Source organism: Myotis nattereri, assembly GCF_964212035.1.
Source record: "Myotis nattereri genome assembly, chromosome: 8".
Lineage (NCBI taxonomy): Eukaryota > Metazoa > Chordata > Mammalia > Chiroptera > Vespertilionidae > Myotis > Myotis nattereri.
In genome coordinates this window covers 94,202,621-94,228,617 of record NC_138083.1, presented here as the reverse complement: position 1 = coordinate 94,228,617, position 25,997 = coordinate 94,202,621, and the positions used below count along the sequence as shown (strand labels likewise).

Genomic DNA, 25,997 nt, shown 5'->3' with positions numbered 1-25,997 from the left:
ATCACGGAGTGAGCCTTCACGCTGGCGGGGGTTCTGTGACTGCGTAAATCCTGCCTCATGGGTCTGGGCTGAGCGACGGGACACTGATCCTGCACAGAGAGGAGCAGCGGCAGGGGAGCCGTGTGCGGGAAAGCCAAGGACATGCTCATGCTCCCTGCAGGTCCGCATCCTCCTGGTGCCCGCGGAGAACCACGCCTACCAGATCCTCCACCGGCAGTCGGTGGACAAGTCCCGCGAGTTCGTCGCCAACTGTGGAGGGAACAGCTTTTATATTGAGTGAGTACTTCCTTGTGGAAAGGCCCTGGAGGGCACGCGGCTCTCCCATTCCCGTCCTGGAAGGTGGGGGCTCCCGGGGCCTGTCCTCCCCTCTCTGCACCAGCGAGAGGCATGAGGCCGGGCCTGGGGCAGCGGGTGCCCTCTGCACGCCTTGTCCTATGATGGGTGCTGTCATGCACATCCGGGCAAGACCCTCACCCTCAACAGGGGTCTCCACGAGGCACCCTCCCAGCGGGGATTCATGGTCATGCAGGAGCTTCTCGTCCCCTCGCTGTTCCTGGGGTCCAGCCCCGTTTCCTGAGACACCCCACGAGCACCTCCCCTGGGAGCCGTGTCGGACCCAGTGCCCACCCTCCTGTGCCACCTGACTGAGCAGGAGCCTCAGGCCAGACAGACCCCCATCCTCTGTCCTGCTCCCTGATGCCCAGAGCCTGGTGCAGCCTGAGTGTCACCCCCGGTCTCTCCACAGACCTGCCTGGGCCCCCACAGGATTCCTGGGGAACCCAGGTCCCTCAGGCAGCTGGGGGGCAGAAGTCCCTGAATATAAAATGCTCAGAGCAAAGACTCTGAAGTCAAACAGCTGTGGATTTGAGCGACCCTATAGCTCTGTGGCCTGGGGAATGTTGCTTACCCTCTAGGAGCCTCAGTTGCCCTATCTGTGAAATGGGTGTAGGCCTGCCTGGTGGCTGTGAGGTTAAGTGAGAGGTAGGGAAAGCTCTGGGCACACAACACTCAATAGATGTTGACAATCCACCTGCTCCTCCTCATTATTGCGATCAGTGTGTCATTAGACACTTAGGTGTACGTTCTTGGTAATGCTTTATTGAAATATAACCCGCATCTTGTACTACTCATCCTGTAGGTAAATTTTCACCCTGTTACCCCAGCCCCAAAGGTTTCCACCCCGAGCCTTAGCTCTTGTGGGGTGTTCTGGAGTGGGGGGCAGGGGGCAGCTGTCCCTGGCTGTGTGTGCGGGGCTGGGGCTTTCTCCCACGTTCTCCCAGACCCCAGAGTCACAGTCCCTCCCCAAGACCCTGCTGGTGGGCAAGCGGGAGGGCTGGTGGGATGTCTCTGGGCACAGCTCCCAGGATGTGAGTCCTGTTTGTCTCCACAGCCCCCAGACGGCCTCCGGGTTCTGTAAGGACTCCGCCAGGTCCCTGGCAGCACTCTACCATGAGGGCGCGCTGCCCTGTGAGTGCCACCCCGCCGGTGCTGCTGGCCCTCACTGCAGCCCCGAGGGCGGGCAGTGCCCTTGCCAGCCCGGCGTCATCGGTCGGCAGTGCACCCGCTGTCGAACGGGCTACTACGGATTCCCACACTGCAAACGTAAGTGCCCGCTCAGCCATCCGGCAGTTCCGTCCCAGCTGCACGGGCTCCATGGGGCAGCCTCTGTCCCAGGTGCACGGGCTCCATGGGGCGGCCTCTGTCCCAGCTGCACGGGCTCCATGGGGCAGCCTCTGTCCTAGCTGCATGGGCTCCTCTAGGGCAGCCTCTGTCCCAGGTGCACGGGCTCCTCTATGGCAGCCTCTGTCCCAGGTGCACGGGCTCCTCTAGGGCAGCCTCTGTCCCAGGTGCACGGGCTCCATGGGGCAGCCTCTGTCCCAGGTGCATGGGCTCCTCTATGGCAGCCTCTGTCCCAGGTGCACGGGCTCCTCTAGGGCAGCCTCTGTCCCAGGTGCACGGGCTCCTCTATGGCAGCCTCTGTCCCAGGTGCACGGGCTCCTGAGGGGGAGTGGAGGCAGGGCCAGGGGCTACCACGCCCTGAGCCAGAAGCCTGCAGACCTTATCTAAGACCCATCCTGCTGCCCAGAAGCAGGTTCATCCTGCTGCCCAAGATGTAGCCTCGGCACAGAGTCTCCACATGAGACCAGCCTTGCCAATGGGTCCTGCTCCTGATCCCAGCCTGGCTCAGGGCTCCATGCATTGGGGTGCACTGGGGTTGGATGCACTGGGGTGCATTGGGTGCATTGGCCTGCTAGTTTGGAGCCCCTTCGGGAGCCTCCAGGGACTGCACAGGCCCTCTGGACCTCCTGCATGGACTCTGGACGGGCCACTGCTCTCCCGTCTCCTTTCAATCCCAGCTGTCACAGCAGGAAAGAGATGGCACGTGCACACGATTTTCTGGAAGGACCTTGGCAAAGGGACTGTGGACAGGTGTGAGAGCAGGCAGCCAGCCAACCAGGGAGGTGGCACCCCAGAAACAGACCATCCAAGGTCGCAAGGGGGCGGGGCCACATGAACAGGCAATAGTGGGCACGTGAACAAGGGGGCGGGGCCACGTGAACAGGCAATAGTGGGCACGTGAACAAGGGGGCGGGGCCACATGAACAGGCAATAGTGGGCATGTGAACAAGGGGGCGGGGCCACATGAACAGGCAATAGTGGGCACGTGAACAAGGGGGCGGGGCCACGTGGACACACTGGAGAAGTCGCCTGAGGATGGAGGAGGGGCCCCGTGAAGATGGAGGGGTGCAGCCGGGAGCCCCCAGAAGCGGAAGAGGCAGGAAGGACCCTCCCTGGAGCCTCCGAGGGAGCACAGCCCAGACGCCCTGATTTCAGATTCTGGCCCAGGAGGGGGACGGCACGTGTTCCTGTTGGTTGAGGCCAGTCTGTTGTCATGGGAGCAGCAGCCCCAGGAAATAGACCCTCCTTCCCCTCCTTCTGGGGCTTTGACCGGGTTCTGGGAACAGCTGGGCCCTGTTCCCCAGCAGGGGAGGCCCCCCCAGACCTCCCCCTGCAGGGCTCCCGGGGAGACCATCCCTGTGTCTGTGCCTCGGCCCTGCCTCCCGCTCCCCCGGGCTCCTGGGCAGGGACAGTGCAGTGGGCGCACCAGGCAGCTGCTGGTGGGAAGCACAGGCCACGTGGCTCAGGGACGCCTGCCGCCTGGCTGAGCCCCCAGCCGCAGGATGGTGCAGGGTCCCCCCAGCCCCGCCTTCCCCTCCTGAGTCCAGCTGGGCCTCCGCCTCCGGGGGCACCTGGGTTGACAGGAGCCAGCAACTGGGTTGTGGTGCCCATATTCCAGATGCCAAAACTGAGGCTCAGAGAGGGCCCTACCCCCAGCCCACCTCCCCCTCCACTCAGCCCAGCTCACAGGTGTTCCCCCGGCTGCTGCCTGGTTGCCATGGTGTTGGAGGAGGAGGAGGAGGAGGAGATTCCTGAGAAGCAATCCCAGCAGCTGCCCCTCCTTCCTCATCCCTCTCTCCAGCTTCAAAGGCTCCTCTAGGGCAGGTAGGCGGGGTCTCTTCCTGGCCAGGCAGCCAGGACCAAAGGAGGCCAAGGAGCAGAGGGTCCAGGTACTGAGTTCTGGGACCCCCACCTCACCCAGCAGCTTTCCTGGGCGCGGGCTCCATCGCCCTCCCACAGTTCCCAGACCAGGCGGCGGTGTCCTGCCTCCCTGCCTTCGCACATGCAGTTCCCTCCACCTCGAATGCCCTTCCTCGTCCTTCAGGGCCCAGCTTGGCTTTAACTCCACTGGAGAACCTTCCCTGAGTTTCTCGGGGCTCCCCCTGCATCCTGCACCCACCCCAGTCACAGCTGTTTTCTGGGTGACGCTCTCATGGGGCGGTGAGGTCTTGGGGTGCTAGTTCTGCCTTTGTGCCCGAGCCCCTGGCACAGACAGGTGCTGAGTAAATCCAGAAGGAAGGGAAGGAGGGAGGGAGGGAAGGGAGCAAAGAAACCCCTCTCAGAGGATTGGAGCGGATCTGGACAGTGAGCACCTGGCGCAGGGCTGGGCACGGAGCAAAGCCCACTCCCTTCCTGCCGCCTCCACCGGAGCCTGGGCTCCAGCACCTTCCGCCTCACCTGTGTCACCCGTGTCACACATCCTCCACCAGGAGCCTTCAACAGGGTCAGCCTTGGCCCAAGAAAGGGCCTTCATGTCAGCTCCCATCAACAATGCCACCATGAAGAGAGCCTGGCATTTTCTGCCCTTGGAAGCTTCTAGAATCCTGGCCGTTGGTGCAGCCCTGCCGGGTCGGGCAGCATCTCACCTGCACGTCTCTCTCTGTCCCTGCAGCGTGCAGCTGCGGCTGGCGCCCCTGCGAGGAGACAACGGGGCGATGCCTCTGCCCTCCGCGCACAGCCGGGCCCCAGTGCCGGGTCTGCGACTCCCACTCCTTTGGCTTCCACCCCCGGGCGGGCTGCCAGCCCTGCAACTGCTCCAGCGTGGGCACGGCAGGCATGGTGGGCACCCCTGAGTGCCACCCGGACCACGGGCAGTGCAGGTGAGCTGGGGCATGGACCCGCTGGTTCTCCATGGAAGGGACGATGCGTCTGCCCACACCGGATGTTACTCCTGATTCTCATGGGCCCGAGGGCTGCACGGGGTCCCCTCAGGCCGCGGTTCCCCGTCCTGATAGGTCATGTGTGGAGTCACTTGTCCCCCAGGGGACCCAGTAGGGCCTGATGGGTGAGGACCAGTCGCCTGAGGCCACAAGTTGCCCGGCCTGTTCCCTCCACCATCCATCTTTTTATTTATTTTTTTTGGTTAATCCTCACCCCAAAGTATTGTTCCTATTGATTTTTAGAGAGTAGGAGGGAGAGAGAGGAACATTGATGTGAGAGAGGCACATTGTTTGCTTGCCTCCCACATGTGTCCTGACCAGGAATCGAACAACCCAGGTACGTGCCCTAGATGGGAATCAAACCCGTGACCCTTTGGTCCGTGGGCCGACATTGTAACCACTAAGCCACCGGCCAGGGCTCCAGCACATTCTTAGTGTAAAATGCACGCGTAGTTACCAACTTCTACGTATCCCTGTGGGGGGCGCCTCGCCACTTGTATTTAGGGCCGGGCTCCACCCTTCCCTGGGTTAGCTGGACGTTGTGAAGGACCGGGCAGGACTCGGGCTGAAATCCTCAGGCCGGTCCCTCCCTGGGGCAGCTGGACTGGGTGAGCCACATGCACCCCCTGCTGTGTAACCACCGTCCAGCGCCTCCAGCCTCTGGTCTGGGAGGCGGGACCCTGTCCCTCATGCCGTCGCCGCTCCGTCTGGCTGGTACGCTTTCTCCTGGAAGCCCGTGACTCCGGCTTCGATGTTTCAGTGCAGAGCCTGCCGGGCACCTGTCTGAGCCGGTGTGGGGGTCCTGTGTGTTTGTGTGTTGGGGGGACAGGGAGGGGAGGGACATGCTGGAGAAGCTCCTGGGAGGGGCTGCCCCGGAGCAGCGAGAGGTCCTGGCACGACTGCTGAGACACGAATGGCAAATGCTGTTTCTATGATGAGAGGGAATCACTGATGGGCTGCCTCCTGCTGGGGATCGAGCCTGCAACCCGGGCATGTGCCCTGATGGGGAATGGAACTGGTTCATGCTCCTGGTTTGAGAAGGATAAAGACTATCCCTCTCCCTTCCTCTCTCTCTAAATGCAAAAATCAGGTCTTCACTCAGCTCCTTCCCGAAGGACGGGTTGCTTGGCACAGGGCAGTGATCAGGTGTGGCCCAGGGCCTTCCTTAGGCCTGATCGCTGCCTGCTGCTCGCCCCCACAGGGGATGGAGCCTGTACCCAGGCCTGTGCCCTCCCCGGGAGTGGAACCGGTGGCCTCTTGGTCCCTGGCTTGATGCTCAATGGCTGAGCCCACCTGCTGGACTCCTGTTCCTTTATTTTCCAATGAAGTGAAAACATATACAACAGTTCCCTCTTCCTGTCCGCACCCTCGGGGCTCAGGCCCAGGCTCTGCTGCCTCCGTTCTGCCTTGGCCGTCAGCACCGGGCCCCGGGCCGTGGACGCGCCTGGCCGGCTGTAGAGATGCCGACGGCTTCCGCTTCCTTTGCTTGGGTGCAGGTGCAGGCCCAGAATCTCAGGGCGGCGTTGCGACCGATGCGCTCCTGGGTTTCACCGCTTCCCCGAGTGCGTCCCCTGCCGCTGCAGCAGAGACGGGACAGAGCCCGGAGTCTGCGACCCGGAGACCGGGGCCTGCCTCTGCAAGGTGAGCCTGGGCCGTGCGGCCAGGACATTGGCCGCCAGTCACTGTGGAAGCTCTTCATGTCCAGTCCATGTACAGGAATATATGGGGATGGGACAGACCCGTGGTCGATGAAGGCTGCAGGCCTCCTTAAGAGTCCGGTGACAGGTGCAACCCTCTCCAGAAAATCACACACATCTTTAAAATATATATATATATATATATATATAATTTATTTCAGAGAGGAAGGGAGAGAGAAAAAAGCAGTGATGAGAGAGTCACTGATCGGCTGCCTCCTGCACGCCCCACACTGGGGATCGAGCCCACAGCCTGGGCATGTGCCCTGACCTGACCGGGAATCGAACCCTGACCTCCTGGATCATAGGTCGACGCTCACCACTGAGCCACGCCGGCCGGGCACCCACACACTCTGCCTACAATTCAAGAGGCTCAGAGGTGCCCTAGGAGCCTGTTCCTGGCTGTGCCTGTTGGGCCCCAGGTCCCAGCGTCGGGAGGCCTTGGTCCCGTCCGACTTCAATTCCCTGCCTTCGAGACGCCAGCGGGAAGGACGTGCCCTACCCGTGGGGGACACACGTTTAAGCCAGCGGTTCTCAGCCTTCCTGACGCGGCGGCACTTTAATACGGTTCCTCATGGTGTGGTGACCCCCAATGTCACTGTGACACATTGAACATCATTAAAGCATAGTGATTAACCACAAAAACAGTATGTCATTATAGATGTGTTTTCCAATGGTCTTAGGCGACCCCCAAAGGGGTCGCGACCCACAGGTTGAGAACCGCTGCTCTAAAGGCTCACACAGCTGGTTTAAACAATGAGGCCGTAAAGAAGCTTAACAATCACTCACCGTCGCTCTGTTGGCATCCCCGTCCTGGCAGCCTGTGCTGTGTTTCATTCGTGCGGGTAGGTTACGGCCGTCGGGACCCCATGGAGGGAATGACCTCTCCTTCCGTGTTTTCCGTAGGAGAATGTGGACGGTGCCGAGTGCGACGTGTGTCGAGAAGGCTCCTTCCACTTGGACCCGGCGAACCCCCAGGGCTGCACCAGCTGCTTTTGTTTTGGGATCAGCCGTCACTGCCACAGCACCCACAGACGGAGAGCGAAGGTGTGCGGGAGCGCGTCGGCCTGTTTCAGGGAGAACATCCGAGTGAGGGCGGACGGATGGGCGTGAAACATGAGGGCCATGGGAGTGTCTGGGTAGTACTTTGTTGTTGTTTTAAATACGTATATTTTTATTGATTTCAGAGGAGGGGAGAGTGGGACAGAGAGAGAGACATCAGTGATGAGAGAGAATCACTGATCGGCTGCCTCCTACACACCCCACACCGGGGATGGAGCCCACAACCCAGGCCTGTGCCCTGACCGGGACTCTAACCATGACCTCCCAGTTCATAGGTCAACACTCACCACTGAGCCTCGCGGCCGGGCCGGGCTCTGTTACTTTGTAAAAAGGCGGAGCCTGGCCCTGGCTGTGCCTCAGCCTCAGTGCTCTTCCTACAGATGCCCTCCTGCCCCGTCCCGTCCTGCAGGGTGTCAGCCCTGCTCCAGCGCCTGGCGCTCACGGGGCCTCCCTCACCGCTCCCCACGCCATAGCCCACCCGTCACCCTCTGCCCTGTTGTACGATTAGTTCTAAAATGTGTTTATTATCTGCCTCCCTCCCCCACGCGCGCCTGAGCTCCGATTCAGACCAGTGCCCCGGCAGCATCTGGGACAGTAGATGCTCAGTGGGCACCGTTAAACACATGGCTTTGTGGTTCCTCCCCTGCTGCTTCTCATCAGCTCATCTTCTTCCTGTGTTACTTCTTTCTCAGACCTTTCACCACATCTTCTGTTTGGCCCCTTTTCTGTTATTGTGAATCCTCACCCAAGGATGTTTAGGCAGAATGAAGGGAGGAGGAGAGACAGAGAGAGAAACATCGATGTGAGAGAGATCCACTGATTGGTTGCCTCCCACATGCACCCCGTCTGGGGCCGGGATGGAGCCTGCCACCCAGGTACGTGCCCTCCACCAGAATACAGTCGAAGGCCCCACTCAGTGGTTGAGTGTTGACCTATGAACTGGGAGTTCATAGGCCTTGACTTACGAGTTTAATTTGTTCCATGACAGAGCTCGTAACTCAAATTACTTGTATGTCAAATCAAAAATGAACGAGTGAAACACGTGATGCTGTGCTGATGTTGTGGTGTTCACTGTGACGTTCGCTGGGCCAACTAGCAGTGGGGTATGTGAAGCTGGCTCGTAACCTGAATTTTAGCTCGCAACTCAAAGCAAAAAATCGGCCGAGAGACGGCTCATATCTCGAAAAACTCATTAGTGGGGACACTCGTAAGTCAAGGCCTCACTGTAGATCTGAGAATCCTTCAATCCGCAGGCAGGTACTCCAACCACTGAGCCAAACCAGCTGGGGCAATGTGGCCACTTTTTAAATTAACTCCATGCAAGTAAAACGTGTGTTGCCTTCATTATTCCATGAACCAGTAGCCTAATACTTGCTTTCTTTGTGCGAGTGTTGTATCCAACAAGTATTCAAAGAAAGATTTCATTGCCTGCCTCCTAAAAGGAGTGCAGCCTTTAATTGGGAAAAAATTAGTTTGTAAACCCACTCTGAAGTCTCCTCCCTCTGCCCCCAGGGAACCCGGAGCCTGATTCCTAACCTCTGCCTTGCCAGCCCTTCGCTCCCTTCCTCTCCCCATTAACTGCTGGCGCCCTTTGTGACCAGGGACATAGTCAGTGATGAGGCCCCATAGAGCAGTGATGACAGCCCAGCACTGCGTTCCACTCCACGTCTCACACGCAGGAGCTCACCATAACAGGAGCCCACGGGACTAGTTGTTACTTAGGCGCTTACCCAGGTGTCACTCGCACATTGATGGACGCCAACTAAACGTCAGGAGTCAGGATGTGTCTGGGCGCAAGGATAACCCCGCACCCCCTGCTCTCTGCCCTCCGAGGACCCCAGGGCAGGGTCCCAGGAGACAGGGGCAGGAAGCCTGTGAGGCCAGGCGGCCGCTCGTCTCTGGATCCTCTGCACAGCCCAGCTGCGGCGACAGACCCCATCCCACATTCCCACCCTGGCTTTTGTGTTCCAGTTTGTGGACATGATGGGCTGGCGCCTGGAGACAGCAGACAGGGCCCAGATCCCCGTCTCCTTCAACCCCGGCAGCGGCAGTGTGGTCGCCGACCTCCAGGAGCTGCCCTCCACCGTGCTCAGTGCCACCTGGGTCGCACCTCCCTCCTACCTGGGGGACAAGGTAGGTGCCACCTGGGCCTCCCTCCCTCCTACCTGGGGGACGACGTAGGTGCCACCTGGGCCTCCCTCCCTCCTACCTGGGGGACAAGGTAGGTGCCACCTGGGCCCCCCTCCCTCCTACCTGGGGACAAGGTAGGTGCCACCTGGGCCTCCCTCCCTCCTACCTGGGGGATGACGTAGGTGCCACCTGGGCCTCCCTCCCTCCTACCTGGGGGACAAGGTAGGTGCCACCTGGGCCCCCCTCCCTCCTACCTGGGGACAAGGTAGGTGCCACCTGGGCCTCCCTCCCTCCTACCTGGGGGACAAGGTAGGTGCCACCTGGGGTGTCTAGCTCTGCGTGTGGGGAATGTGGATGCTCCCCCGTAACCCGCTCCTGCCTCACGCACACGCCTCTTCACCTGCACAGGTGGGCCATGACTGGTTATCTTCGCTGAGTAACAGGTTTCCTGCAACACTGACTTTTTAAAAGATAATATCCTATCTAATAAAAGAGAAACATGGTAATTGGTGTACAACCGCTACCCTTCCCATTGGCTAATCAGGGCGATATGCAAATTAACTGCCAGCCAAGATGGCGGCCGGCAGCCAGGCAGCTGACAGGAACAGGGAGGCTTGCTTGCTTCAGTGATGGAGGAAGCCAAGCTTCCCCGTCTGCCTTGCTGGCCTCTCAGCTGCACTCTAAGCAGCATTGTAACAAATATAGAAGCTAAACAAAACCCCGGGCTTCAGCCAGCAGGACTGCAACATTGTTTCAAATACAAGAGGGTAAACAAAGGCCAGAAGCCTGTTTTCAGCAGCTGAGGTCTCATAGCTGGAGCCGAGCCTCAGAGCTAAAGCTGGCCCAGAATTAAAAAAATAAATAAAAAAGGACAGGTTGGGAGCTTCAGTCACCCGCCAGCCTGAAAACGGCCCTCAGCCCCTCACCCAGGCTGGCCAGGAATCCCAGTGGGGACCCCCACCCTAAAGGGTGTGTGACCAGATGCAAACAGCCATCATCCCCTCACCTAGGCTGGCCAGGCACCCAAGCGGGACCCCCACCCTGAAGAGGGTGTGACCAGATGCAAACAGCCATCATCCCCTCACCCAGGCTGGCCAGGCACCCAAGCGGGAACCCCACCCTGATCCAGGACACCCTTCAGGGCAAACCAGCCGGCCCCCACCCGTGCACCAGGCTTCTATCCTATATAGTAAAAGGGTAATATGCCTCCAAGCACCGGGATCAGCGGAGCCGCGAGGCCTCCCAGCACCGGGATCAGCATGACGGGGCAGCGACCAAACACCCTGATCACCCTGTAGCTCTGTGTGTGACAGGGGGCAGGGCCACAACCTCCCTATCCACCCTGCTCTGTGCGTGACGGGGGACCTCCCCAACGCCCTGATCGCCCTGCGGCTCTGTGTGTGACAGGGTGCGGCGCCCCAACCCCCTGATCGGCCCTGCTCTGTGTGTGACAGGGGGGAGCTCCCCAACCCCCTGATTGCCCTGCGGCTCTGTGTGTGACAGAGTGCGGCACCCCAACCCCCCGCCCCCCATCGGCCCTGCCCTGAGTGTGACAGTGGCGGCACCCCAACCCCCTGATGGGCCCTGCTCTGTGTGTGACAGGGGGCAGTGCCCCAACTCCCCTATTGGCCCTGCTCTGTGCGTGACAGGGGGGAGCTCCCCAATTCCCTGACAGGCCCTGCTCTGTGCGTGACAGCGGGGAGCTCCCCAACCCCCTGATGGGCCCTGCTCTGTGCGTGACAGGGGGGAGCTCCTCAACCCCCCTGATCGGCCCTGCTCTGTGCGTGACGGGGGGAGCTCCCCAATCCCCTGATTGGCCCTGCTCTGTGTGTGACAGGGTACGGAGCCCCAACCCCCCTGATGGGCCCTGCTCTGTGCGTGATAGGGGGCAGTGCCCCAACCCCCTGATCGGCCCTGCTCTGTGCGTGACTGAGGGTGGCATCACAACCTCCCGATCAGCCCTGCTCTGTGCATGATGGGGGGGGGGGCGCCCCAACTCCCCAATCGGCCCTGCTCGGAGCCCGACCAGGGGCTGCACCTAGGGATTGGGCCTGCCCTCTGCCACCCGGGAGCAGGCCTAAGCCAGCAGGTCGTTATCTCCCGAGGGGTCCCAGACTGCAAGAGGGCACAGGCCGGGCTGAGAGACCCCCTCTCCCCCCTGAGTGCACAAATTTTTGTGCACCGGGCCTCTAGTATATATTATATACATATATGTATATATATGTGTGTGTATATATATATTATTGATTTCAGAGAGGAGGGAAAGGGAGAGAGAGATAGAAACATCAATGATGAGAGAGAATCATTGATTGGCTGCCTCCTGCACACCCCACACTGGGGAATCAAGCCCGTAACTGAGGCATGTGCCCTTGACTGGATTTGAACCCGGGACCCTTCAATCTGCAGACTGATGCTCTCTCCACTGAGCCACACCAGCTCGGGCAACACTGACTTTTAAAGCAACAAACTGATGACCTAGCCTGGTTTCTGAGGTCAGGAGTCCAGGAGCGGATGCTCGGGGTCTCTCCTGAGGGTGCGGTCGAGGTGTCAGCCAGGGCGTGGGCACCTGGGCTGAGGGTCCACCTCCAAGCCGTCCCAGTTGCCAGCAGGTCTCTGTTCCTGCGGGCTGTCGACAGGAAGCTCAACCACGGAGCCATGCCAACTGGGCTACGCTTTTTTTTTAACAGAAGGATCTTTTACTCGTGAAGCTCCATTGCGCCATGCGGTTTAAGTGATCGAAAGTGGGCATCCTGTGGAGCGTTAAATACCATCTTCAGTCCGCTCACTAGTGGCCCTGTTAACAGGCTGATTGTGTCTCTCTCCAGACCCTGGGCCCATGTACATCTCACATGAGCGAAGTTGCCGTGGTCTCTTCGTGTTTGCCTGCTGACCACATCCCTCCCGTTGCAGGTCTCCTCCTACGGTGGCTTCCTCACCTACCAAGTCAAGTCCTTCGGGCTCCCGGCCGACATGGTCCTGCTGGGGAAGCAGCCAGACGTGCAGCTCACTGTGGGTACCAGCCTGACGTGAGGGGCAGAGCAGGCGGCCGCCGTCGGCGCTGATCCCCTTGAGGGCAGCTTGACGAGGGGCTGTGACTGTCTCGATGACGTCGTTTCCAATATTTGTAGAAACTAAATGAAGGGTAGAGCATGCAGTGCCTGCCGGGACCCTGCCCCACCCCGCCAGGCCCAATGTGCTTAGTGGCTCATAACATCATTCTCCTAAGTTCACTTTAATGTTTCCATCTTTCAGTTTCCTTTCCAAATGCTTTTGAGCCCTTCCTGCCGACAAGGCCACATGGCTGGGCTCATGAAGGGCAGGCAATGCCTGTCCTCAAAAAGAGAGTCACCTCAACCTTTGCAAAGCACCCTGACACGAAGCACCAAAGGTGTGAGAGTGACGGCTGAGGGAGGAGTGGCTGCCACCAAGACCACTGCCAAGCAGTGCGGTATCCCAGGCTCGTTCTCTGTGCAGAGTCTCGCGAGGCCAGGCCATCAGCACACCTATATGTTACGGCCAACACGTTGATTGTGCAGACGGTTAGATTCACAGAGAGGTGATGCTCAAAATGTCTCCCTGATTTCTCCCTGGAGCATGAACCGTTACTCTGCTGTGTCTGGGCTGCTGTGATGAAGAGCCGACTGGGCGTGTTTCTCAGGTTGAGGTTTAAAATGATCTGTGATCGCAGATAATCTCTTCTTTCTGAAACACGGCTCAAAGGCATTCCTGTCAGGTCTGGTGCTACCACAGAGAAGCTGGGGCGCGTGTGTGTGTTGGGGTGGGGGTGCTGACAGTGGGCGCTGGCCTCCCCTGTGCCCTGTGCTAGGGAGCGGGCGCAGAGCTGGGTGGACAAGCTGAGTCCAGAGGGTGAGGAATGTAGGGCTGGGTCCCCCCAGGGGCCAGCCCGAGGCTCCCCGCTCTGCAGGCTGCACTGCGGCCTGGCACCTTCCTGCCCACCCCACCCCCCAAAGCGCTTTCTTGCTACCACAGTCCAGTCTGTAGGCAGCAATAGAAACAGCACCTTATGTACTAACTGTGAGGCACAGCTTAAAATTTTTCCCCAACTTTTTAGCCATCTTTTGTCAAGAGAATTTGGGAGTTCCTGACTGTGAACCCGCAGTGTATTGGGTAGTAGCATTTTGCTTCCTTGTCACTCATCCTTTGCCAGTCAGTTTATTTCCCAACAATTTTCTAGAATCAGGGACTTCATGCAACGCATGCAGATCCACATAAATTTGTTCTTAGCCTGTCCACAGCCTGAGGGCCCAGCCACAGCCTGAGGGCAGGCGTGCTTTTCTCTGAGCAGGGTCAGCGCATGTCCATCGTCCACGAGGAGCCGAGTGACCCGCGACCGGACAGGCTGCATCACGGGCGGCTGCAGCTGGTGGAGGTGGGTGACCTCCGGAACGTGCCTCCCTGGCTCTCCAGGGCCCTCTGCTCACAGCTTAGCCCTTCCACACAGTCATGCTTTTGAACTTACTTTGTGAGTTAAAAATATGAATTGTACGAATCCTCCGAATATAAACATAATTTATATCTCTCAGTTTAAAACGAGTTATAGAAACTACAGAGTTTCATCCTCACAGGGCTCTGATTGTGCCATTTTTATGGCACGAGCACTGTCCGTCCTCTTTGTCTTAAAAACCCCATGAGCCTCTAAGTGCTACGACGTATCCTCAGGTTCCCTCAGGGCTGGGACCTGGTGAGTGTCCAACAAATGCTTGGGACGAATTGACGGAAAAGCCACAGAGACGTCTAACATCAAAGAATAAGAAAATGTGGTTTATACGTGGGAGGTTGGGGGGAGAGGGCTGGAGGAGAAACAGCCCAGACATTGAATTTACTATAAAAGGCTTTAAATCAACATTTTAAATATGTCAAACAACTAGAGAACACGATGCCTAAAGAACTAAAGGAGAATAGGAGAGCCCTGTCTTACCAATTCGTATGTTGAAGCCCTGACCCCAGGGCTGTGTTTGGAGTAAGGAAGTGAGTAAGGTTAGATGAGGGCATAAGGGTGGAGCCCTGACCTGGTAGGATGACATGTGCCCTCTAGTATGTCCTTATAAGAGGACACATCGGGAGCTCACTCTCTCCCTGCCGTGTGGGACACAGTGCGGAGTGGCCGTCTGCAAGCCAGGAAGAGAGTTCCTAACTGGCTGGCACCTTGGCCTGGGGTTTCTAGCCTCCAAACTGTGATGCAATACACCTGTTTACGCCGCCTCATCTGAGGCATTTGGTTGTGGCGGCCAGAGCTGACTGAGACGGGCTCAGCAGCAGGTCTGAGCAGCAGAAGAGAGAGCCGCCCAGCTGGAAGAAGTTCAGTTGAGATGATCTGTCTGGGGAACAGGAAGAAAAGAAGGTGAGGCAAAACAAACAGTCTCAGGGATAGTCAGAAAAAATGTACCAACATGTGCACAATAGGAGTGCCAGAAAGGGGGGTGGGAATAAAGGCTGAAAACTCCCCAAATTTGATGAAAATCATTAATCTACACACCCAAGCTCAACAAACTCCAAGTATGATAAATGCAAGAAATCCACATACAGAAGCATCATAGTGAAGTTGCTGAGAAACAGAGAATCGTGAAGGCAGCATGAGAGAAGCACGGTGTCACATACATGGGGTCCTCAATAAAATTAGAGCTGACTGTTCACCAGAAACCATGGAAGTTGGACAACAATGGGCTGAGACTTTCAAAGTGCGGAAGGTAACACACTGTCAACAAAGAATTATATATCCAGCAAAATGTACTTCAAAAATAATGGAAATGAAGACATTCTATTATAAACAAAACTGAGAAGATTCATCAAATAGCCAACCGTCCTTACAAGAAATACCACAGGGAATCCTTTAGACTGAAATGAAAGGACTCCAGACAGTAACTTAAATCCACATAAGAAACCCAACACAGGTAAAGGTAACTACAAAGGTAAATAGAAAAGGTAGTATAAACATATCTTTTATTTATAACTCCTTTTTTCTCCTATCTGCTTTAAATGACAGCTGCATCAAGCAATAATTTTAAATCTGTGTTGGTGAGCCTACAATGTATAAAAATGTAAGTTATATCACCGTAGCACAAAGGAGCAGGGGAGGGAATGAAGCAACTGGAAGCCACGTTTCTGTATAGTGTTGAAGTTAAGTTGGTATTTATATAGATGTCCAGCATCAGCAAGTCCACAGAGGCAGCATGTGGCTTAGCAGGGGCCTGGGCCTGGAGATGGGAATGGGCATCCCATCCCATCTAACTGCAGTAGCCAGGAGGCTGCTCTTGGAGGTGGGTGGACATGTCCTAACATTACATTGTGCTTCTGTAAATTTACTAAAAGTTTTATGCGTAAAGTGAGGGAATATTACTGTATATAAATTATACCTCAAACTGCTAAAACATACATTAAAATTACATAAGTATTATATTTACGTGTTAACTAGAGGCCGGTGCATGAATTTGTGCACTGGTGGGGTCCGGCCAGCCCGCCCCAATCGGGGTAGGGGGGGTGCTGATCAGGGGCAGGGCCGGCTTAGGGAAGGGGCTGCAGGCAGTTGGCTGGCCGGCTCCTGGTCAAGGGGACAATTTGCATATTAGCTTTTTATTATATAGGATAACAGTTACCATTTATTTATGTTTACTATACACTGTTCTGATACTTTATGTGCATCACATCACTAATCCGCTTTCATCCTCACGATGCTGCCGAGGGATTAGGTGTTGTTACTCTGCCCATTAAAGAGACGTGGAAACTCTTCAAAGGAAGCAACAGACTCCAGAGGTTAAAAGTACAGGCTTTTGTGCACAGGATGCCCAACATCACTGTCATTAGAGATGCATATCAACGCCAGGAGACACTCCTCCCATCTACTAGGAAGGCTACAAGAAATGTTTTTAATTAAAAACAAAACAAAACAAAAGAACAAGAGTGAGCAAGGATGTGGAGAAATTGTACGCCGTTGGCGGAACAGTGCATTGCTGTGGAAAACAATTGAGGCTCCTCAGAAATTTAAAGAACAGAATTACCGCATGATTCAGCAATCCCATTTCTGGATATATATCCACAAGAATTGGAAACAACATTTTGAAGGCATATTTGTACACGTGTGTCCATCACAGCACTATCCCAGTGGCCCAGAGGCGAAAGCAATGGATAAGAAAAAGTGGCGCATACGTAGAAATGTGATCCCACCCTCAGAAGGCAGGAAACCCCGCCACAGGCCGTGAATGGGACTGGGGGATAGCGTGCTAAGTGAGATAAGCCAGTCACAAAAACAACTGCATGATCTCCTGTAGAGAGATATTTAAGCTCGAAGATTCATAGAGACAGAAAGTGCGGTGGTTGCCAGGGGCAGTGTTGGGGGAGGAGATGGAAGTGATTTCTTAGTAGGCATAGAGGGTCAGTCTTGCAAGATGACAGAGTTCTAGGCACCTGTCGTACAACAATGCGCGTAGAGTAATAGTATTGTAGCATTCAGTTAAATACGGTTAACGTTTGTGCGCCATAAGCGTCTATAGATGCGGGCAGCAGACCTTTTTTAATTAAATTCAAAATATCATGGCAGTTAACTGGTTAAGGTGATAATTTTTATATTGTATCTTTTTTATCATAGAAAATGAATGTATGTGTGCAAGAGAAGGTTGTGTTCTCTGTCCCAGTTACATGTAAATATCTGGGCTGCATCCCTCGGTTTCCATGCCATCTTTCTTGGTGCTTGCACAAACAAAAGTGTATTTTATTTATTATTTTTTAAAAATATATTTTTATTGATTTCAGAGAGGAAGGGAGAGAGATAGAAACATCAATGATGAGAGAGATCCATGGACCGGCTGCCTCCTGCCCCCCCCCCCCCCCCCCCACTGAGGATAGAGCCCACAACCCAGGCATGTGCCCTGACGGGGAATTGAACCGTGACCTCCTGGTTCATAGGTCGATGCTCAACCACTGAGCCACGCCAGCTGGGCCGCAAGTACATTCTAAAAGAAGCCTAACCCTGGAAACTCCAGTTTCACTGCATTGTTCCTGATTTCCTGCCTCCGTTTCCCCCCTTCGACGCAGCGCTCCCTCCTCCTGGGAGGAGGCAGGACATCTGACGCCTGAGTGTCTGTCCCCCTTCAGGCCCTTCCTATCCGACTGCATCTTGTTTGCTGCTGTGTCGTCGACTGTCTGGGTGTCTGCCTCCCTGAGGTGAGCCTGCCTCTCTGTTTCCCTGCAGGGAAGCTTCCGGCACGCGGGGAGCCGCGCCCCGGTGACGCGGGCGGAGCTGATGGTGGTGCTGTCGGGGCTGGAGGATATGCGCCTCCGCGGCCTGTACTTCAGCGAGACGCAGCGGCTCAGCCTGAGCGGGGTGGGGCTGGAGGAGGCCTCGGACACGGGGAGCGGGCGCCGCGCACACACGGTGGAGATGTGTGCCTGCCCCCCTGACTACACGGGTGACTCATGCCAGGTAGGAAATTCTCCTGTCCCTGCAAGCGCCCCGGGCACTCCTGGCCGCTGTCCAGCACCGGCTGGTCTGGGCCGCCCGCTCCACGCACAGGTCTCGGTGGGGCTGTGGCTCCTGTCTTGCCTGGACCCCCCCCCCCTCAGGTATTAAGTGGAGAGAAATCCCAGCGTCTCGGAACCCACGGGAGAGCTGAGGAGCCCGTGGATCTGGGGGTCACATCAGAGCTTCCCGGAGGCTGGAAGGAGCCCCAGGCGCACCCCAGTATCTGAGCTGCTGCTTCCCTGGTACCGACCTGGGTTCATGCTTCTCTCTAACCCAGGCTCCCTCCATCACCACCCTGCAGAGTTAAGTCCAAGTACATCCCAATCCTTCGTGGGGACATCAGAGTCCCCTTTTCCCACTCGCAGCAGGTCCTCGCTTGAGGCCCAGTCGACTGGACTTGTCCTTACGGGATTAAAACGTGCCCTCGGCCCGGCTGGTGTGGCTCAGTGGTTGAGCGTCGACCTATGAACCAGGAGGTCACGGTTCGATTCCCGGTCAGGGCACAGGCCCGGGCTGTGGGCGCCATCCCCAGTGGGAGGCGTGCAGGAGGCAGCTGGTCAGTGATGCTCTCTCATCATGGATGTTTCTGTCTCTTTCCTCCCTTCCTCTCTGCAGTCAATAAAAATACATTTTTAAAAAATGTCCTCTAAAATGAAGCGACTACACACCTCAGGCTGTCAGTCTGCTCTGTTCCTAAGCGAGAGGAGAAATCACAATGTTGGTACCATTGTCAGGAAACAGTTGTCCTGTGCGTCCCGCGGACACCCTTCATTTCTCAGCCCTCGAGGGCGGGACACCCCACGGGGACCGGCGCCTAGGAGTCCTTGTTTTTTAATCTAAAGTGTATTATCTGCATGTTTGGGGCTCCTGTCTCCTGCCATGTAGCCCACAGGGCCCCCCTCCCACATCCCTCTCCTCCTCTCAGCGGCTGACTGAAATGCGTAGCTCCAGGGAAGGAGTGGAGCCTGGGATTGTGGCCTCCTCCCTCCCGCCCGGGCGTGGCCTCTGTGACTCAGCCTGTGATTTACAGCTGCTCCTGGCTGGGCCGCCCGCCGCCCGCCCGCCTGCCCGTCTGAGGCCAGGTGGGTGGAAGGTGGTGCCCGCCCCGCCTGGCAGGGATTACAGAGCGGCTGCTCTGCAGAGCGGCTCACGGTGCTCTCCCCAGGCTGACTCATGGGTGCAGGTACAGGTGGGGCCTCCCGCCGCAGACAGCCCGCCTCACCTGAGTCAGGCGGCCTGGCCCCGGCAGGAAGGGCTGGTATAAGAGGCAGGGCACAGGCTGGTGTGCAGCCAGCGGACGCCCAGGGACCAGGATGCCCCCAGCAGTGAGGTGGTCGGCCCGGAGCGTGGGGTGGCTGTGGATCTTCGGGGCGGCCCTGGGGCAGTGTCTGGGGTACGGTGCCCAGCAGCAAAGGGTGGCGTTTCTTCAGCCTCCTGGTCAAAGCAGCCAGCAAGCAGGCTTTGTGGAGTTCAAACCCAGCCAGGTAACGTCCCCTTTACGTTTTGGCGTGGGGCTGGGGAGGGGTCCCAGCTTTGTGGCGTCTTAACTTCCTTAGGGTGTGAGTGGGTAAAGGGGGGCTGGGGCGGGGCTGGCGGCCTCCCCTCCCCTGGACTGGCGTGTTTGCTGCAGGGCCTGGCAGGCTAGCCACACACCCTACAAACACCAGCCCCCCTGGAAGTGCCAGGCAGCTGAGGGTTTGAACACTTGTGGGAGGTTAGAAGCTGTGAAACGAGCCCTTTTGAGAGTAACCTGAGCCTCAAGACAAAAGAGCCCGGAGCCCATCGGCTTTCCAGTTCTGCTTGGAAAAAAATGACCCGCGAAGGCAGCCATCAGGGTCAGCGAAGTCCCTGTTTTAAGATGTTGGTACCACACGGACCAGGCGGCTCAGCGAGGGCTTGAGCTCACACATTCACTTCTCTCTCCACGTCCTGGGCGTTGCGCGGAGCCTCACAGCCATGATCCTCCGGCTGCTGAATAGCCGTGGGAGCCTCAGCTGTCCTCGGGAAAGTTACCCTGGAAATGATCATTTGAGACATGATGAGCCACAAAGCCCCTTTCCTGAAGTCACATCTCAGGACACTCACTGTCACTGAGCAGATCAGTGTGAATGACGTACCTCTAACCAGGGTCGCCTGCCCTCCCCCCACAGAGCGTCCAATTGAGGCTTTTACTTGGTGATGTTGTTGCAAATGAACCTGCTGTACCTCTTTATTGGGTAATTTGTTCCTTAGCCAGTGTGATTACTGTGTGTGAGAGGTACTGTGTGTGAGAGGTACTGTGTGTGAGAGGTACTGTGTGTGAGAGGTACTGTGTGTGATTACTGTGTGTGAGAGGTGACAGGTGGTGATAATCCCCGGTCCTCACCCCTGATGGCCGCGATGACTGGCTTGCAGAGCGACCAGACCCTGGTCGGCTGAATTTCGTTCGGTGGAATCTCGGTGGTGCTTTTGGCTGAAGAGCATTCCTTTCATACTTGGATCCTTCGGGCAAGCCCGTTCATAGCGCAGCTGAAGGAATCTCGTTTCCTGCAGCGGCTCCTTGGCTAAGCTGGGTTCCTGGCAGCTGGAGGGAAAAGTACATTGGAAGCTGCGGTCTCGATCTGTGCACAGTGTGGCTTCGCGGGTCACTGTGGAAGAAGCTCCCTGCAGCCACGGACGTGTCCAGACGGGCAGTGCAGGAGGCTCTCCCGCCGGCCGGTCCCCGGTCCCGCCGCCCCCACTGACCGGGAGAGAGCTTGTGGCCACGGACGGGTCAGGGTGGCCAGTTCACATCCAGGTGTCCCTGGGCGGTAGTTTCAGAGTCTGAAGACATAGGGGCTGTTGAGAGGGAATTGGACAAAAGACCTTTATCTTGAAAGATTACATTTCCTGGTGCTTTGAGGAGAGGGCGCCTGGGAGGCCGGGAGGGGTGCGAGGGGCAGTGTTGGCGTTAGCCAGGCACTGGTTCTCTCTGCAAAGGAACGGAAGTGCCTGGAATTTGACTTAAAGGCAGAAATCTAAATCATGTTTAGGGGCTGGTGTAGGCGTAGTTGCTTCTCTCTATCGGGGCGTCCGTAACTAGAACACCTCTTTAACGTAGACGACTTCACTGAAAGGGTCGTTCTTTTCACCCGTGTGCAGAGTGCCGGCTGTGTGCCCTGGGAGACAGTGCCCGGGGGACAGAGTGGTCAGCGCTGTGGAGCGGAGCAGGGAGGGGCTGCCTGAGCTGGCTTTGCGCACAGTCAGCCCCGCTATCCCTGCCAGTTCTGTGGGAACCGGGCACGCTTCCCGCTGCTCCCCCTGCTGCCTGTAGCTCCTGAGGGGCAGGAGCTCGATCCCACAGTCCTGCCCCGGTTGTGTGGGTCCCAGTGAAGACCCCCTCCCCCCCCCCCCCACACGGCCTCACCCACCTGCCCAAATCCATACCTGGAGAGGGAATGGCTACCAAAGAACTTAAACTTGCCCTGACCAGTTTGGCTCAGTGGATAGAGCATCGGCCTGCGGACTGAGGGGTCCCAGGTTCGGTTCCGGTCAAGGGCACGTACCTTGGTTGCGGGCACATCCCCAGTGGGGGGTGTGCAGGAGGCAGCTGACCAATGTTTCTCTCTCATCGATGATTCTAACTCTCTATCCTTCTCCCTTCCTCTCTGTAAAAAAAATCAATAAAAAAAACTAAAAAAAAGAACTTGAACTTGAAGGGATTTGCTTAGAATCCTCCCCACGAAGGGCTGAGGTCCTCATCCCCTTTGCACCTTCACCTCCGCCCCCATCCCCTCCCCCTGGAAACAGCTGGCGTGAGAAGGAGAGGAAGCAGGTCCACACCCACCCTCCAAACTTCCCTTCTTGGGATTCCCCCCGTCCCCCGCTCGGGCACAAACACACTCCCCCAGGGCACCCCCCTCCCCCAGGGCCCAGGAACAAAACAGAGCCCAACAGACAAAGAAGAAAGCAGGTGGACAGGCCGGTGTTTGAGTGACATCCACACACAGACCAAGGGGAGAAGATTTAAGAAGCGAGGCTTGTCCGTTAGAATGGTCGCGTGCTTTGGAGAATAATTTTCCCCGTTCTGACCGAACACTTTGTTTGAAAACTAGGGCTGCAGCCCCGGATACTATCGGGACAACAAAGGCTTGTATACCGGCCGGTGTGTGCCCTGCAATTGCAACGGACACTCGCATCGATGCCAGGACGGCTCTGGAACATGCGTCGTGAGTACATGGACGCTGTGACGCTGCCAGCAGGCGATCTGTGTTGTCCTTCCCCCACCCCCACCCCGCCCGCCGGGCCCGGGACATCCACTGTCACATCCTACACCCCAGGCAGCGGGGCTGTGCACGTGCAGGAGGCCCCAGAGACGAGTCCGAGGACCTCCCCCCTCCCCCTCCTCCACGTTAACACCTTCGCTTCTAAACCTCTGCTTCATTAAGTGATTTTTTAAATATAGTTTTATTGCTTTCAGAGAGAGGAAGGGAGAGGGGGAGGGGGATAGAAGAGATCAACCTAAGAATGTGTGTGTGCATGTGTGCATAACTCACGGCACGGGCAGTAGGGTGTTGAGGGCCTGGGGCAGGGGCAGGCTAGATCAATGGGGGAAAAGCGGAATAAAGACTTAAAAAGAAAAAGAAACATCCATGATGAGAGAGAATCACTGATAGGCTGCCCCCTGCACGTCCCACACTGGGGATCAAGCCTGCAACCCAGGCACATGCCCTGACGTGGAATCGAACCGTGACCGCCTGGTTCATAGGTCGATGCTCAACCTCTGAGCCACACCAGCCGGGCCATTAAATGATATGAATGCAAGGGTCCTGGACTTAACTCTTGTGAGGACCTAATAAATCGAAGTCTTCCCCGTGGGCTCCTGTTTTATTGGGGCAGCGGGAGGCTGTGGAGGGCGTGGCCGGCAGAGGAGAGCAGCTCAGGAGGAGGCGGGGGGGGGGGGGGTGGGAAGGAGATGTAAGAAGGGGGCGGTGTGCACACAGTCAAGCACAAGCCCCCCAGGGCTGATGGGAGTGGGAGCAGGAGACACAGGCGAGCCGTCCCTGCCGTCCGTGGCTCATCCACCAGAAAACAGTCTTCTGGAATATTGTAGAAAGTTCTCCTGTAGACAATAGATTCTCAGGGACCTTTTCCTGTATTGTTTTAAAATATATTTTATTGATTTTTTACAGAGAGGAAGGGAGAGGGATAGAGTGTTAGAAACATCGATGAGAGAGAAACATCGATCAGCTGCCTCCTGCACACTCCCCACTGGGATGTGCCCGCAACCAAGGTACATGCCCTTGACTGGAATCGAACCTGGGACCCTTGAGTCCGCAGGCCTACGCTCTATCCGCTGAGCCAAACTGGCTAGGGCCCTGTATTTTTTTTTAATATCTATTTTTATTGATTTCAGAGAAGAAGGGAGAGGGAAAGAGAGAAACATCAGTGATGAGAGAGAATCATTGATCGGCTGCCTCCTGCACACCCCACACTGGGGATCAAGCCTGCAACCCAGGCATGTGCCCTGACGGGAATCGAACCCTGACCTCCCAGTTCACAGTTCAGAATTGCCAACCACGGAGCCACGCCAGCTGGGCTGCTCTATTGTATTTTTAGAAACGCTCCCAGCAAGCTTGGAAAGTGGGTATTATCCTAGCTGCACATTTTAAGAAAAGTGGAGCTGTATGTAAATCACACAGCAGTAAAGTTGATGTATGGAGAGCGCTGAGGCTCAGGGAGGGCGGAACTTAGTCAAGACCCACAGCTATGCAATGGACCTGAACCAGCTGGTCACCCCACCGCACCTCCAGCACCAAACCCCAAGTAGGGGGTGGAAGGGCCGCACACCCTCTCCAGCACCAGCAGTGGCGGGGCAGACGGGAGCGCTGCGGTTAGCACAGTGCCACACCCTGCGGAGAACGAGGATGTGGTGACGATCTGCGCGATGAGGGCGGCCGCGGCCTCCACAGTCCCCCGTGTGATCGGCTGCGGCTCACTGTGCCGTCTGTCTGTCCCCAGAACTGCCAGCACCACACGGCCGGGGAGCACTGCGAGCGCTGCCAGGACGGTTACTACGGCAACGCCATCCAGGGCTCCTGCAGCGCCTGCCCGTGCCCGCACACCAACAGGTACCGGGACAGGCAGTGCTGGGTGGCTGGGACTGGGGGGGCAGGGGGACATGGTGCTGCTTTGTGGGGGATGAAAGGTTCTGCAGCTGAGTGTGGTGATGGCGGCACAATCCCGTGGCGACACTAACAGCCATTAATGGTACAGTTACCTGGGCCACCTGCGTGCTCTGTGAGGCCTCTCAGTAAAGCAGTCGCATAAAAAAGAACAAAATGTGCAAACCAGAAAACAAAACAAAGTCTTTGCGAGCGTACACTTCAGGGTTTTCCCTTTTCCTCTCTCCTTTCGCTGTTTGTTCCGTGACTGAGGCTATTTACTTATTTATTTATTTACTAGAGGCCCAGGCATGACATTCGTGCACAGAGGGGAGGGGGATCCCCTCAGCCCGGCCTGCGTCCTTCCGCAGCCCAGGAGCCCTCGGGGGATGTCCAACTGACACGGAGGCAGGAGAGGCTCCCGCTGTCACCACTGCGCTCACCAGCCATGAGCCAGCTTCTGGCTGAGCGTCTGCCCCTGGTGGTCAGTGCACATCATAGCGACTGGTCGTTCCACTGTTCAGTCAATTTGCATATTACCCTTTTATTATATAGGATTTTTTATTGATTTCAGGGAGGAAGGGAGAGTGGGAGAGAGAGAGAGATAAACATCAATGATGAGAAAAAATCATTGATCGCCCACCTCCTGGGCCTGTGCCCAGGAATGGAACCTGGGACCTTTTAGTCCGCAGGCCGATGCCTATCCACTGAGCCACACAGTAGGGCTGCACAAGTATTTCTGGAGCACCCAGTACCTTCTCTAGGTGCCAGGGGACCTGCAGTCGAGGAGACCCACACAGCGCTCTCATGAAGCTGTACCTGGGGAAGGTGCAGGGGGAGTTGTCACACTCAGTAAACACGCACAAATGAGTAAAAAGTGCACTCGGACAGAGGGTTACGCAGCTAGTGGTGACACACAGGCCTTTCAGAGAGGGTGCTGGGAGGGGTTCTGGAGTCTGTGGGCAGGGACCAGTGAATGCTGAGCTGGAGTAGCCACGACCGTATCTTAGCAACGCGGGTCCCAGGCCAAGAGAGAACAGAAGAGAAAGCCCCGCGGGGATGTGTCCCTGGGCAGGGAAAGGGCAGCAGTGGCTGCAGTGGGTGTGGGAGAGGGGTCAGGAGACGCGGCTAGCGGGCAGGGTTCAGGCATGGAAGCACAGGACCGTCTGACCCCTTCAGTGTGGTGTGCTCTGGGCTGTCACTCGGATCCACTGTGGCCCAGGGTTATATAGGTAGAAAGCTCTGGGCACCTGGGCACATTCTGGCTCACTGCGCATGGTCATGTGGGTCCAGGGAAAACTAGAGCAGTTACTAAGAGAAGCAGTAAAGTCAGGAAGAGCCTGGCCTCTGTGGCTCAGGGGTTGAGCATCCACCTCTGAACCAGGAGGTCAGGGTTCGATTCCTGGTCAGGGCACATGCCTGGATTGTGGGCTTGATCCCCAGTTGGGGATATGCAGGAGGCAGCCTATTAATGATTCATCATTTTAAAAAATTTCTTTCAAAAACTTTATTTTTTAAATATATTTTTATTGTTGGTAGGATTACAGATATCTCCCATTTCCCCCCCTTTTTTACCCCCCTCCTCCCAGCCCCTGCTCACCCCCCAGGTCCTTACCACCCTATTGCCCGTGCCCATGGGCTGTGCCTGTAAGTATGTAAGCTCTTTGGTTATTGCTTCTCATCCCTCCAACCCCACATGGAGGTGTGTCAGTCAGTCCATGCCTCCCGGCTTCGGGTCCTCTCTCTCTCTCTCTCTCTCTCTCATCTCTTCTATGTCTCTCCCTCTCCCTTCCTCTCTGAAATCAATAGAAATACTTTTAATTAAAAGTAAAGAGCCAGCAGGACCAGGCCTCAGACAGTGTGGGCTCCAGGCTGATGGTGTCCGCTGAGCAGCAGAGAAGCGCTGGCCCCGGTGCCTGTCCTGTGGTGCCTGTGGGAAGGCTCCTGCGTGGCT

At 56.8% G+C, this 25,997-nt stretch overlaps 1 protein-coding gene across 1 annotated transcript in view; it reads left to right on the top strand.

Moving 5' to 3' along the window:
- LAMA3 (laminin subunit alpha 3) overlaps window positions 1-25,997 on the top strand; it is a gene marked incomplete at its 5' end in the record, with an annotated part of 141,990 nt that overhangs the window by 73,788 nt on the left and 42,205 nt on the right. The window contains 11 exons of the mRNA XM_081097616.1: window positions 161-276; window positions 1,391-1,602; window positions 4,292-4,499; window positions 6,056-6,200; window positions 7,160-7,300; window positions 9,287-9,448; window positions 12,356-12,454; window positions 13,752-13,835; window positions 17,652-17,882; window positions 21,995-22,108; window positions 23,901-24,010. Coding sequence (XP_080953742.1) covers window positions 161-276; window positions 1,391-1,602; window positions 4,292-4,499; window positions 6,056-6,200; window positions 7,160-7,300; window positions 9,287-9,448; window positions 12,356-12,454; window positions 13,752-13,835; window positions 17,652-17,882; window positions 21,995-22,108; window positions 23,901-24,010 — 1,622 coding nt within the window. The remainder of the gene's footprint in view (window positions 1-160; window positions 277-1,390; window positions 1,603-4,291; window positions 4,500-6,055; window positions 6,201-7,159; window positions 7,301-9,286; window positions 9,449-12,355; window positions 12,455-13,751; window positions 13,836-17,651; window positions 17,883-21,994; window positions 22,109-23,900; window positions 24,011-25,997) is intronic.